Below are 13,389 nucleotides of genomic sequence, written 5' to 3'. Positions count from 1 at the left end.
TCTATTCCAAGCGCACTAGTGAAAGGGATAGGGTTTAGAATCAATATTAGCCCACCAGGAGTTTTTTTTTTTTTATCAATCCCATTAATTGCTTTAAGGGGAAATTGAAGAACACTCCTATTAAGGATAGGGATGGATTGCAAAACAAATTGGCCTTTATATTTTCTAGCACATAGGAAAGATCATTATGTTCATTTCTAGTCCACTAAGGAGGAATGACTAGATATCTTGATTGAGGATTGAGAGGTTTGATTTGAGTTGTCACCTAATCACATATTGATGCTTTTGCTAAAGGAATGAGTTGGCCATGATTTGCCTAGGTGAATGCTTTTGCTAAAGGAGATCCATGATTTGTCTAGGTTAATGAGTTGGCCCGACAGGTCTTGGAATTTATCCAATATAGCCTTCAAGTTATCTAAGTCTTCCTTATGGGCTCTAAGTAAAAGCATAATATGATCCGCAATGAAAATGTGAGAAATGGAAGGAAAGATATGTGAGATTTGGATGCCTTTTAATCTATTTTCAGATTCAGCTTTGAGGAGCATTCTAGAAAGACCTTCTATAGCCAGGTTGAAGAGGTAGGGGGATAAAAGATCCTCCTATCTTAGATCCCTAGAGGGGGGTAAAGTGTCCTAAATAATCATTAATGAGAACTAAGAAAGATACATACAAAATACATTCATGAATGATTTGACAAAAGTCAAAGGAAAATTTCAATAGGCAGGGTCATAAGCTTTTGATATATCTAACTTAATACTTAAATAGTCTATACCTCAAGTGGTGATGTTTTAAAAAATGAAACATTTCATGAGTAACAATAGTATTATCAATCATATGACGATCAAGAACAAAAGTAGCTTAGGTAAGAGCAATACATTTGTCCAATAAAGGACAAAGGTGATTTGCTATTATTTTGGCCAAGATTTTACGAAGGACACTACTCAAATTGATGGGTTTGTAATCTTGAACTCTAGTACAATCAACTTTTTTTAGGGATTAGGCATATGAAAGTGTGATTTTTTTAACCTCCTTAGAATTTTTTTATTTTGAAAAAGAAAATCTTAAGCAAAAATAATTATTCCATCCCCTATCAAATCCCAACATTCTTTATAAATCAAAGCTACCATACTATTAGGTCCTGGAGATTTGAGGCTTCCTATGTTAAAAATAACTTGTTTGACTTCTTCTAAATAAGGAATAGCTATTAGCATTTAGTTCTCTTCATCCAAAATTATAGGGTATATTAAATTGGGTAAAAGGTTCAGATCCCCAGAAGCTTGAGAAGTGAAAAGCTCTAAAAAATAGGAGATAAAACCTTGAGCTATATCCTTATGCTCTGAAACCTAAGTACCTTGATCATTCTTTATTCCATTAATGGTATTTCTTTTTTGCCTAAAAATGGTACTTTTATGAAAGGAGTTGGTGTTTTTGTCTCCTAGTTACAGCCAAAACTATCTAGATTTTTGTTTCCAGAAGCTCCACTTGGCCTGAAAAGATCATCAAATTGTTATACAAGTCAAATATCATTTCATTATCCCAAGGAGATGAGTGTTCTACCAAAATGATTTGATCCTCCAAAGCCTTAAGTTGATTTTGGGAATTTTTGAAAACTAATTTATTCCATTGAATAAAATACTGTTTAACTCAATTTATCTTTAAAGCAATTTTATATGTTATATGTCCATTTATTAGGAGATTCCACCCATCATCAATAACCTTTTTATAGGATTGATTAAACAACCATATTTCATAGAATCAAAAAGGTTTCGGGAATTGGTGTTTTCTAGGGTTTGATTCTAAGAGAATTGGGTGATGATCACAACCCCATTGGGAAGCTAAGAGAATAGGTTAAGGTCAAAGATATGATTACAATACTGACGAGAGGTAGAATTAATTATTAAAGAGCATAGGTCCTAGACTTCTATAATAGTTGCTTTACCAAAATCACCTATGAGAACAAAAGGTAGGTCATTTGTCTCTAACCAAGCTATGAGATTAGCCCAAAATTTGTTTCAATGTACTTTTAATTGAGGGACCATAAATAAAACCAATAATCCTTTGTTCTAGCGGAGGGGGAGAAGATATTTTAAGAAAAACATATCTTGCACTTACCACAAAAAGAGACACCTACAAACTAGACTTCCAAAAATTTGTTAGTCCTCCTGCTTGACCTTTAGGAGGGATTAAATAAGAGCTAGAATATTTTAATTGGCTAGTTAGTTTATCCATTTTTTTCATTCGGGATTTTAGTTTCACAAAGAAAGATAAAAATCAAGATTATAACATTGAACCAAAACCCTAAGACACTAGACTGCCTTATAATGACTTGCTCCAAGACAGTTTCAGATTAAGATTAACATTGACGGTGGTGTGGCTGTTGTGGGCCAGCCACTACTGCCCTTAAGAATAAAAAATTCAAAGAAAGAAAAAATAAGTTACTTACAGGAGAAGTTTGTTCCTCAGATTGACTTGTTGTAGTAGTTGCAGTAAACTGTTGAAGCTACTCCATATTTCCAATGAGCTCAACCAAGGTATGGTCTAACAAAACAACTCTAGCTATAGGAGAATGGGTCATGGAAGACTCTTGATGATCAAAGATAGGCATGCCAAGTCTGTCATCCTCAATTTCCAACCTAGAGAGGAAGTCTATACGTGGCCTCTTGCAATGAATGAAAGTTGACGAGCTCAAACCATCCAATGAGAAAAGACGGTTGAGAGTAGATTGGGTATGGGTGGCTAGGTGATCTGTCTGTAGAGAAATTCTATCAGAAGAATGCGGAGGGTGAGGTAATAGCCCATTCCTTTTTGATGAAGGGGATAGAACTAATGCCAAGGTATCGTTTGAGTTATTCTGAAGGTGATCAAGAGGCTATTGAGAGTGAGGGGCAAGTTGAGGTGTAGGTCGATCCTCAGGTTGCTCAGGAAGATAAACAAGCTTTCTAAAATGCGGTCAGTGCCAACTATGACACATGTTGAGTTCTGTTCTCAACTAGGGTCCAGGAAGGTTCATACTTTGATGATTGAAAAACTAATCGAAACTTGAAAGATTTCCCATTTGTATGAGGAAGGGCTATGAACAACAATGAAAGAGGTGGCCAATTTTCCTGCATAAGTAACAAACCCAAGGTTGGGAGGTCTTTGTAACGAAAGGTAACCCCAATTTTGGGAATTAAAAAAAGAACCAGTCTTTAAAGGCTTTTAGATGGAAATAAGGACTTTAGCTCTAATGAAGTTTTGGACTATTGAAAAGGAATAGGTTGGTCCTATTCTCTTAACTATAGGTATTCCTATATCCTTAGACAAAATTTCAAAAGGAATATCATTTAGTTAGACCCAAATTTCGATCTCATGCAGATTCCATTCATATTGTGGTATTCTAGGAATCCAAGGTTTCAAGATAATCCACTGGCCATTCAATTGCCAAGGACCATTATATCTAATATGAGTAAAATCACTTTCATACAGAAAACGAAGACGAAATTTGCCTCATTGAAAATGGGCAATGAGCAACCTATTGGGACTTAGATTCTAGAGATTATGGAGACCTTGTTCTAACTTAATGAACTAGTCAATTAAACGATGAAAAAGTCACCAGATAAAGGAAAACTGCCATTGCTCATGAAGATTAAGGGGAATATGAGGCTATATGTTTACACTTCTATTCTTGCTTGATTGTCACCATGCACCATATTTTGAAAAGCCTCATTAAGAGCATTGAGGTCATCCATGGAAAAGGAATAGGAAGAACATAGTAAGAAGGAAGGAAGAGAATATACTAAAAGGATAGGAGAGGACTTGGAATAACAAAGATAAAAGAGTCCAATGAAAAGAAAGATTCAAGATTTCTCTTTTAGAATTTCAAACAACTAGAAATTTTTTTAAGACCTTTGCCATGGCTAGGTGGTGAGAAAAACTCTAATAATAAGTAAGTTTTGATCCTACAAGCACTCAAACCCCCAAGAACGGAAAAGACATAGTGACATGACAAACCTAACTAAACACAATAGATAGTTTATTGATATCTTTACCACAACTAGATAATGTGATGACAAACTTAAAATAGAGAGCAAAAGTAAAAACCAAAAACCAAATAACAAAATCTTTGGTTGCAAATGGGACCCTCCCCAAGAGGTGACAGACATTTTCAATCCTAACTTCTTGAGGCAATCAAAGAAGAGAAGGAGAATTATGCGAAAAGTTACCAAAAAGGCTATTGCTTGGGGAGTATGGGAGGAAATAAATAATAGAATTTTTGTTGGAAAATCGATCTAGAACTTTGGAAGAGGTCATTGAAAACATAAAATCGAGGGCTGCATTGTGGATAAAAATCTCAAATAATTCTCAAGTTTTCTCTGTAACTGACACCCAAAGGGCATGGAAAGGGATGACATAGTCATTTAGGGGCAAGGAAACTATAAGAGTCGAGTAGGAACCACCAGAAGTAAATAAAGTGAAACTGCATTTTGATGGAAGCTCTATGGGCAACCTAGGAGTGGCAGGAATTGGGGGAGCAATTAGAAATGAAGAATGCAATATATTGGCTCTGTATTCAGGGCCAGTTGGTATTACAAACACAACAAAGGCTGAGTTATTGGCATTATTATAGGGACTCTGATTGACAAAGCAATTGGGTTTTTGGAAGTGGAGGGGGACTCAAAAGTTGTAATCTCTTGGGCAAAATGTAATAGACATGTCTCATGGAGCCTCGAGAATATATTCAGAGAAGTAGAGAGATTAGCAAAGGATATAAATGCTGATTTTAGGTGGATCAAGAGGAGTGCAAATGAGTTAACAAATACTTCAGCCAAACAAAGGGATGCAAGGCAGCAACTATATTGGGCCTCATTGTAACTTGGGTTGTAATCCTTGGGGATGATTATTGGGTCATCAATCTGTAATTAACTCAACATATTTTAATTAATGAAACAATCTTTTTGATGATAAAAAAACTAAATAAAAAGGAAGGAAATTAAGGCCTATTCATCCCATTATCTCTACACTCTCCCTTAAGTTGAATATAAATATCAATCATGTCTAACGTGCTTATATAGTATTGTAACTTCGCCTTAGGGACACCTTTAGTCAAAACATATGCTAGTTGTTACTTTGAAACAATAAAAAGAAGACAAACTTCTCTGAATGTCACTCTTTTTCTTATGAAATACTTTACTTTAATGTGCATCCTATCATGTCGAACTGGGTTATGAGCTATCTTAATTGCTAGCATGTGGGCCATGCTGCAACCCACTTTTTTATGCTATGTCGTACTGGCCCATGGGCCTCAAAACCAAGCCGAGCACAGGGGTTGGGCTGGGCCTGGCACCACCCTGCTGGCTATAGTGGCCAGGTCGTGCCAAATTATGCTGGGACATGTTGGCCCATGGGCGGCCAGCCTAGGGGTGTCAATTGAGCTGGATTTGGTCCAATCCAGTCCAGTCCAATGTGAGTCATTTACAAATGAACCTGGTCCAATCCAGTCCAATGAATATTTTGGACTGGTTCAATTTAATGTTTGAACTGTCCAATCTGTTCAAATTCATGTTAATTTTGATTGGTTCCAACTCAAACCTGGTCCATTGACACTTGCATTCTTATCTTCTATCAATGGATTAGATATTGGCTCAATCCAATCCATTATAAATTCATTATAGGTGAATCAGATCCAATCCAATATATCTTATGGTCCATCCAAATTCAATATGTATTATTGATCCACCCAATCCGTCCAAATTGATTTTGATTTGGATGAAGTGCAACCCAAAACCGCTTCGACACCCCTAGCCCGGCCCACTTTAGCTCTACCTCTTTGTGCGACTCCATAGGTGAGTGTCATAATCAATAGGGTTGATCACAGTTCATTCACATTATCATAAAATTTACGGTGATCTTTAAATACTAGCATTATCCTCATAAGATCAAATATGTGCAATATTTTCCATGTCTGGGCACGTGTCACAGGGTACATGAAATCTGGAATCAAAGAGCGATGTTTCAATTCAAAGACAATGAATGTGCTCTCTCATTCAGATTTCAGAGTGCCCCATTATTATGTCATGTTACTCACTCATTTGCAGAAAATAACTGTGCACATTTTCTTTTGATCCAGTGAATGACAAACACATAAGGACAACGATGACAAATGCAAATATATAGGCTGCAAATACATACAAAATAATATTCCTTGTAAATTGAACCTTAGGTTGCATTTGGAAACAATATAAATGGAGTAAAATCCCGGTTCAGGGTAAATTTGCACTCTGTTTTACTTTTGCTTGTTTTTGGCAACATTACATTTATGCATTGACAAATGATAAACCAATGCATATTTACATTGATAATAAGCTGTAAAAGTACATCAATAAAAAATAAGTAAATTTGCATTCAAATGGGCTTTTGATTAAAACAAAAAAAAAAAACATATGCTTTATTGGAATTTATGTTTGTATCCATTACAACTAAAAGTCTGTTTGGTAAGAAGATAAATTTGTCAGTGCAAAACTAACATAATTTTACAATTTATATAAACTGTTTTACACTATATATTTACATTCACACTTATTTGTATCATTTCCAAACGCAGCCTTAAGGACTAAATTAATAAGAACAATTCTTGTCAAAAAAATTAATAAGAACAATTACAATCATTTACCGAGCAAAAAAGAAAAAAAAGAAAAAAACAATTACAACCATATGGAGAACGGCAACATTAAATGAGATCAGAGTAAGGACAACTCATATGTGCAGAGTAAGGGAATCAATGTGCAGACTTCCTGGCTAATGTAAAACAAAAGGGATAAGAGAATCACGGGAGAACAGGATGAGGGGCCTGCTTTGTTTTTTTTTTTTTAATGTTAATTACAGTAGCTAAGATTTTTAAAATTGGATCGGACATGGAACTGTATTGTTTTCCGAGTTTAACAGTGGAACCATCTGGTTCAACGGATGGCGCATTCTAACTTAAAAAATAAAATAATCAAAAATGATCAAAAAGTATTGTTCAGATTGATGATTTGATCGTCTGCATTAAGGATCGTTGATCAAATTAACAGTTTTTTGATAAAAAAGCGATTTTAAGGTGAAACAGAATGGATTACTTAATCGATTTCTAAGTTTTCTGATCCGGTTTTCAGAACCATGCGACAATCAACCTAACAGTGGAGACTTTTTCTAATATTTTTTTCTAGGTTGACTATAATATGGAAAGGCATGATACTGAAAAAATTTACACCAATAAAGCCATTAAGTTAGTATCATAAAATATTTATCACAATTCACGATAGGTGCTTTAATTGGTTCCCGTACCATAGATTTTCCTAATTTTTCATAGGTTCAGCCAAAACAGCAAACTAGTTAATATTCCAGGGATGTAAATATTAACAAATTGTTTTTGTCAGTGGATTGTGGAGATAGCTACAAGGTTTTTTAAAACCGGACTGAATAGGAAACCGTTCTGGATTCAGTTTCTGGGTCGAATGGTCTGACTATTCTGGTCCAAACAGACGACCCATCCTGACAAAAAACTAATAAAAATAAAAAAAAAAAAACAAAAAATGACCAAAAATTGTCTGAGTTGCTTCGACTGCCCAGGTCAGCAGTTCTTTAACCAAATCAATAAAGTCTTGATTTTTAAGGTCACCAATACGCTAATAAATAAGAGTTTGGGTATTTAAATGAAATTTACATTCAAAGATATCAAACCAAAAAATAGAAGAAAAAAACAATTGATAAAAACTTTTAATACAATAATTTTTCATATTGAGAGTATCAATACTTCGAACTTTATGGCTGTTATGACATAAAACCCTGCATAGTATGATATTGAGTTAACATTCCCCTAATTTCAACAAGAATATGAGAGCTAATAGCAGTGACATAGCTGCTTTGCCATTTTTATATATTACACAAAGGCCTCCTTCGCTTTTTGGTAAGCTACTTACCAGGTAAATGTAGTTACCCGGGTAAGTGCATTTACCCGTGTTCTTTTATTTGTCATGTAAATAAGGCAATGACCATTTTAACCATAAAAATTCATTATTAAAAAGGACATTTTTGTCCCATTCAAGTGTTGGCAACTTTCTCCCTAAGTGGGTAAATGGGTATCACTTACCGATACCTAAGAATTTAAACTTTCCCTGATCCCCACATAAATCTAAAAAAAGAACATGGGATTTTGATTCCCAATGACCAAGTTTCCCCCTTCTCAGAATCCGAAAATACAACGCACCCTAAAAGGGAAGTTTTCTTGACAAAGAATTTCATTTTTCCTAATTCATTGATTTGCTAGGGGCTTGAGCCTTTTTGAGTTTGAGATACAAATTTAGTTAATCAACAGAAATAAAGAAAAGTTTTTAGCTATCTTAAAACTAAGAAACAGAAACAAAGTAACAGGAAACTGATAGGAACACAATAACAGGAAAAGTCTTAATCAATCATCATTGGCTTCCAATCCTGGAAGAACCAAGATCTGAAAATCCATAACAACAATCATAATCAGAACTGTTAAGGATTTCATCTAAAGGCCAATTTGGTCGAATTGCTAAAGTGGGTTCATCTGATAAGCTTGCTGGGGTAGAAGCAGAGGTGGAAACACTCCTTGTTAGCGATAAGCGAACCTTCTTATTAGTTGGAAGGTCGGCAGAGGAAGCATTGGATGTGGGAGGACTCAAATGATAATTTCCCCCATTGCTGCTATTACCATTGCTGTTGATGTTGTCACTGTTGGATGAGTGCTGGAGTGCAACCTTGACACCTGTCACGAGGAACCTTTGGTGAGATGACACGTAAGGGCTCACCGTGTGGATGGACACGTCACACTGCCTACAGAGCAAGGCCCTGTCCTCTAAGCAGAAGAAATAACCAACCTTTTCCTGCAAGGAGAAGGATCAATTTGAATGACTACATGATTAAATATAATCACAATGCTTTCTACAATTTGGGTCATTAGGATGATGCATCTGAGAGGTTCTCAATTGTCATAGTGACCAACATAGAATATCGAATTGAAAAAAAAAAAAAAAAACAGACCTCATAGTAAATAGGTTCAACAAACAGGAATGTAGGAAGGTAGAGATAAAACTACAATACTTTGGCAACAAATTTCTAGAATTCAACCACTGAGTAAGTTGAAACCTTCACTATTTACAAATTCATATATGCTTCTCGCCCCCAACAGATAGCCATACGGTTTGCAAAAGAACCATAATAAAATCAAACAAAGACCACAGGTGGGTGGTCCACCAGATTTTGGTGGACTTCATAAATGAAAATCGTAGAAATATTTGAACTCTTGAAGAAAAGTAGAAAACTAGGGGAATTCTAAGACAGATGAAATTATCTAAAATCTCCCTTTGACTTCACTAACAATGTTTAAAATGCCCCCCAACTTATAGATACATCAGCTCCCCTTGTTAGGGATAGTCTGTCAAATGGAAAAAGGAAAATGTAGAATTGCAATTTATATATATATATCAACACCAATTGTAGATCTTGGTGGATCAAATGGATGGTCCTGCTTAATGTAGATCTTTGCAACTACAGGGATGATCTAGTTCAATGTATAAACTTTTTCATACCAATTGAATTTAAATATAAGAGAATTTAACAATGGTGTGACACAGAACAGGTGCTTCTCCATTGGATCTGAATTTTATCAAGGAATGTTCACATGATCAACTCCACCCAAGGCTAATAGGATTTTGGTTCTATAAACAAAAGGCCATATTACAGAAATATTTCATCTCAGTTCTCAATTATAAATTGGAAACCGACAACTTAGAAGACAGACCCAGACATAAGTCACTTAACTCTCTGATCTCTCTTATTTATGTGAAGAGGGTGATCAGACATGGAGACCGACAGAGCAAAGCTACGGATTCTCATAGGATGCTGTACCATATAAAATGGGGACCAACACTGCTGGCCCTACGTATCTTAGGGACAACATATGAAATGATGCAGCTGCTCCAACTAAATACGTCGATTGGCTCCTTGTCATCTATTAATAGGATAAATTTGTGAGTGAAAACCTGATAAAAACCAACAACTAAAGCAATAATACATCTTCCTTTCTTGTGTCAATAAAACTGATTTTGGTAAGTGTATTTATTTATGTTCTTTTATTTTTCAGATAAATAAGATAATGGCTGTTTTAATTATAAAATGCTATTATTAAAAAGGAACAATTTTTCAGGAGGATAAGAAAAATCCAAAAAAAATAAAATTTTCGTAAACTCCACATAAATCTGAAAAACGAACATAAGTATCTTAGTCAATGAAACCAAAATACTATTAACCAACTTCCATTCCTAAAAAAATCTTCTCCCACATTCTACCATTTGATTGTACAGTTAGATAGATAAATAAATAGATCCCCACGAATGTGAAGAGAGCTGGGTTGGGACTTGGGTAACCTAAAAACTTTAATCCAATTCATATTGCAACTCAGGTATGCTTCCCTGAGACAATTCCATATTGGATCGACGAGTTTGACTTTAGGCTATCTCTGAAACTGAAACAGTCGATGTGAAATGGTATTACAAATTTACAATTATTGGTCTGAGTCATTGGCCAAGCAAGAAGATCTCTACGAGGCAGGAAAATTGTCACCAAGCAATCTGGACAGCTGTGCAAATGGGTCTAGCAGGGCCAGACTTGGTTTGTCCACATTACCCCCCCACACCCCTATTGATTGCTTATGGGCCATCTTCCAGCCTGCGGCAGAGAAAAGAAAAAAACTTTGTTTAGGCGTTCACACTTTACACTCACACCAGAATGGATCAATGGAAGAAAGACTGGGAGTTCAAATATGGAACCAATTTGAATCCGTTTAGAAATCAAGGTCCAAAATGTCCCAACCCATTTCTCTGAATATGATGGCTGTCCTCATCTTTCTTTACCCATTAGGCCATTACTTATGCCGCAAACAAAGCAGAATAACAAGGAAATGAAAATGATACCCAAAAAGAATATAAGCATTTGACCCGAACCCATAACAGCCCACGAATTTAGCCCGAACCAATTTTTCTGTTCCAGGCAGCTACTAAACAGTAAACACACAATGAACAATTAAAGAGAGTTGACTAAATTCATCCTCCTCCATTGAAAACCCAACCCAGAACAGACAAGAGCTTGACGTAGCCCATGCCCAACTTGAATCCGTATCACCAGTTAACAATATACATTCCAACGCCCTTCCAACATGATCCAGCACTACACATATCTCATACATAGCGAGTCCCATCTTATGATGGGTTCCAGTCTCATGGTAAGACGCTTAGTATCAGATCATGTTGGGAGGTTTTGGAATTGACAGGTGATCTCAATTCGTCCAATTCAAACCATTCATCTTGGGCCCGAATCTGTGAATTATTCCATCACGTTCTAATATTATTTATATCCATGCACAGCCAAAAAATTGGGGTCTCCTGCCAATAAACACATTCTATCACTCTACCAACATGATTCAACATCATACCTCACCATAAAATTGGGACCCACCATAAAAGTGAGACCTGCCATGAATGAAATGTGCGATATTGGATCATATTGATAGGGTGTTGGAGAGTTCGGCTTCAGTCAGGGTAAAGCCCATTTAGACAGTTTTTATTGTCTTGCATTAAGAATATCTCCGTACTTATACTTTATTTCATGGGAAGGTATTCCTAATGCAAGATTATAAAAAACTGTCAGAATGGTGTGAATACATATTTGCCCTGATAGAAGTCGATTTCTGTGTTGGAACATGGTTTATTGGCTTATTGGCAGGAGATCTAGACACATGGCAGACATGATGGGTCTCTCATCTCTGGTAAAATGTGTGGACACAGATCATATTAATACTGTGTTGGGTGTGAGCAGATCCTAGCACCTCTCAATTGCTATTTGCAAGCACGCTGCACGGAAACAACAAGCCTACCACTTTACAGTTCATTGACCTTGAATTGATAGTTTGATACTCCAATTTCTGCATAATTGACCCCAGATAAATCCTTCAAAAACCCAAAATCCAGATCACTCAAAGTAGCCGAACCCGGTCGGACATCCACCCGTTCAGCTCAGTTTGTAAAAAGTAAAAATATAAATATGTACAGTATAAAACCTTGTATATCCCTAATTGTACACCGTACATATTTGCATTTATTCTTTTCCCAAACTGAACCTTCAGGCCACTACTGATTGATTCGACCTTCATTCTGGTCGGCACATCAATTTCGATTTTTATTCTTTTTAATTAATTAATTAATTCCTTTTCAATAAGAATACAGTTTCACGTGTGTATATTGTATAATACTATTTTTGTTACAGTTATTGGAACAAAGATTACACCCATGTGCACATTAGCATATAAATAATAAATAGCAAATAACAAATCAAATGGTGAGATCATAGAGAAAGAGAAAGAGAAAGAAGGGAATACCAGGCTATCAGTACCAGTCATTAGAGGTAATAGAGTAATTATGATAAAATTAAGGATAAAAGAGTAATTGTGCACCCATTGTTATTATTAATTATTAGTTATTGAAGAAAGTATATAGAAACAAAAGATACATACCTGGCAGATATCGCAGGAAGGAACGTGAGACGAAGGGTTGAGGAGCGGGAGGCGCTGGTGTTTTCCGGCGAGTTTATTGGCCGCGTGCACCTTCTCGTCGCATCCCCAGCACAGCGCCGCCTCGTCCGCGCAACATAGAACCGCCGCCTCCACCTTCTCGCACACATCGCACTGTATCTTCATCTCTAATTCTCTATCTCCAGCTGCACTTATAGTTCTCCTCCCGCTGGATTTTCTTCTCAATTTGATTCACCTCACTGCTGCATTTCTCTCCCTCTCTCACTCTCTCTGGGATTCGGAATCTATGGACTATGGCCGGGAGCTGTATCCGCCGCTTTCACAACTCTGCCTCACTCACTCTCTTTATCCAACGAGTTCAATTACAGATACACGCATTCGTCGCTCGAACTCGATCGATCACTCGGCTTCAGCTTCTTCTGCCTGAAGAGGCAATGAGAAGAGGAGGAAATCTTATAAGATTATTATTATATATATACAGAAGAAGAAGAAGAAGAAGAAGAAGAAGAAGAAGAAGAAGGGATAGAAAAGTTTAGAGAGAGAGAGAGAATTCAAAGGCGGCAAATTAAGAAAAAGTATAAAAGGGAAAAAGAGATATTTTGTTGGTAACCAATAACTAACCCCAGGTTGACAAGATATTTTGCTAAAAAAATAGATATTAGTAAATTGAAATGACAATAATACCCATGAATTAGGTTCATTATTATGGAAAAACAATATGTAGGGAAGGAAAAGCGTAGGAGTATTTTGGAAAATTAGAGATGCAGAAAATATCCGTAAAAACGGGTTTACGTAAACGGGAATCTGGCCATTCAAATACA

At 36.1% G+C, this 13,389-nt stretch overlaps 1 protein-coding gene across 1 annotated transcript; it reads right to left on the bottom strand.

Moving 5' to 3' along the window:
• Window positions 1-8,237: 8,237 nt before the first annotated feature.
• On the bottom strand, window positions 8,238-13,114 carry LOC104593908 (B-box zinc finger protein 22). The gene is made up of 2 exons (XM_010254000.3): window positions 12,551-13,114; window positions 8,238-8,867 (listed from the first exon to the last, which is right to left on the bottom strand). The coding sequence occupies exons 1-2, from the start codon at window positions 12,731-12,733 to the stop codon at window positions 8,433-8,435; spliced, it is 618 nt and encodes a 205-aa protein (XP_010252302.1). The 5' UTR covers window positions 12,734-13,114; the 3' UTR covers window positions 8,238-8,432.
• Between the last annotated feature and the right edge of the window lie 275 nt (window positions 13,115-13,389).

This window comes from Nelumbo nucifera, chromosome 5, assembly GCF_055504915.1.
Source record: "Nelumbo nucifera cultivar China Antique chromosome 5, China Antique-T2T, whole genome shotgun sequence".
Lineage (NCBI taxonomy): Eukaryota > Viridiplantae > Streptophyta > Magnoliopsida > Proteales > Nelumbonaceae > Nelumbo > Nelumbo nucifera.
The sequence above is the reverse complement of the archived record's forward strand: the minus strand, read 5'-3'. Positions and strand labels throughout refer to the sequence as shown.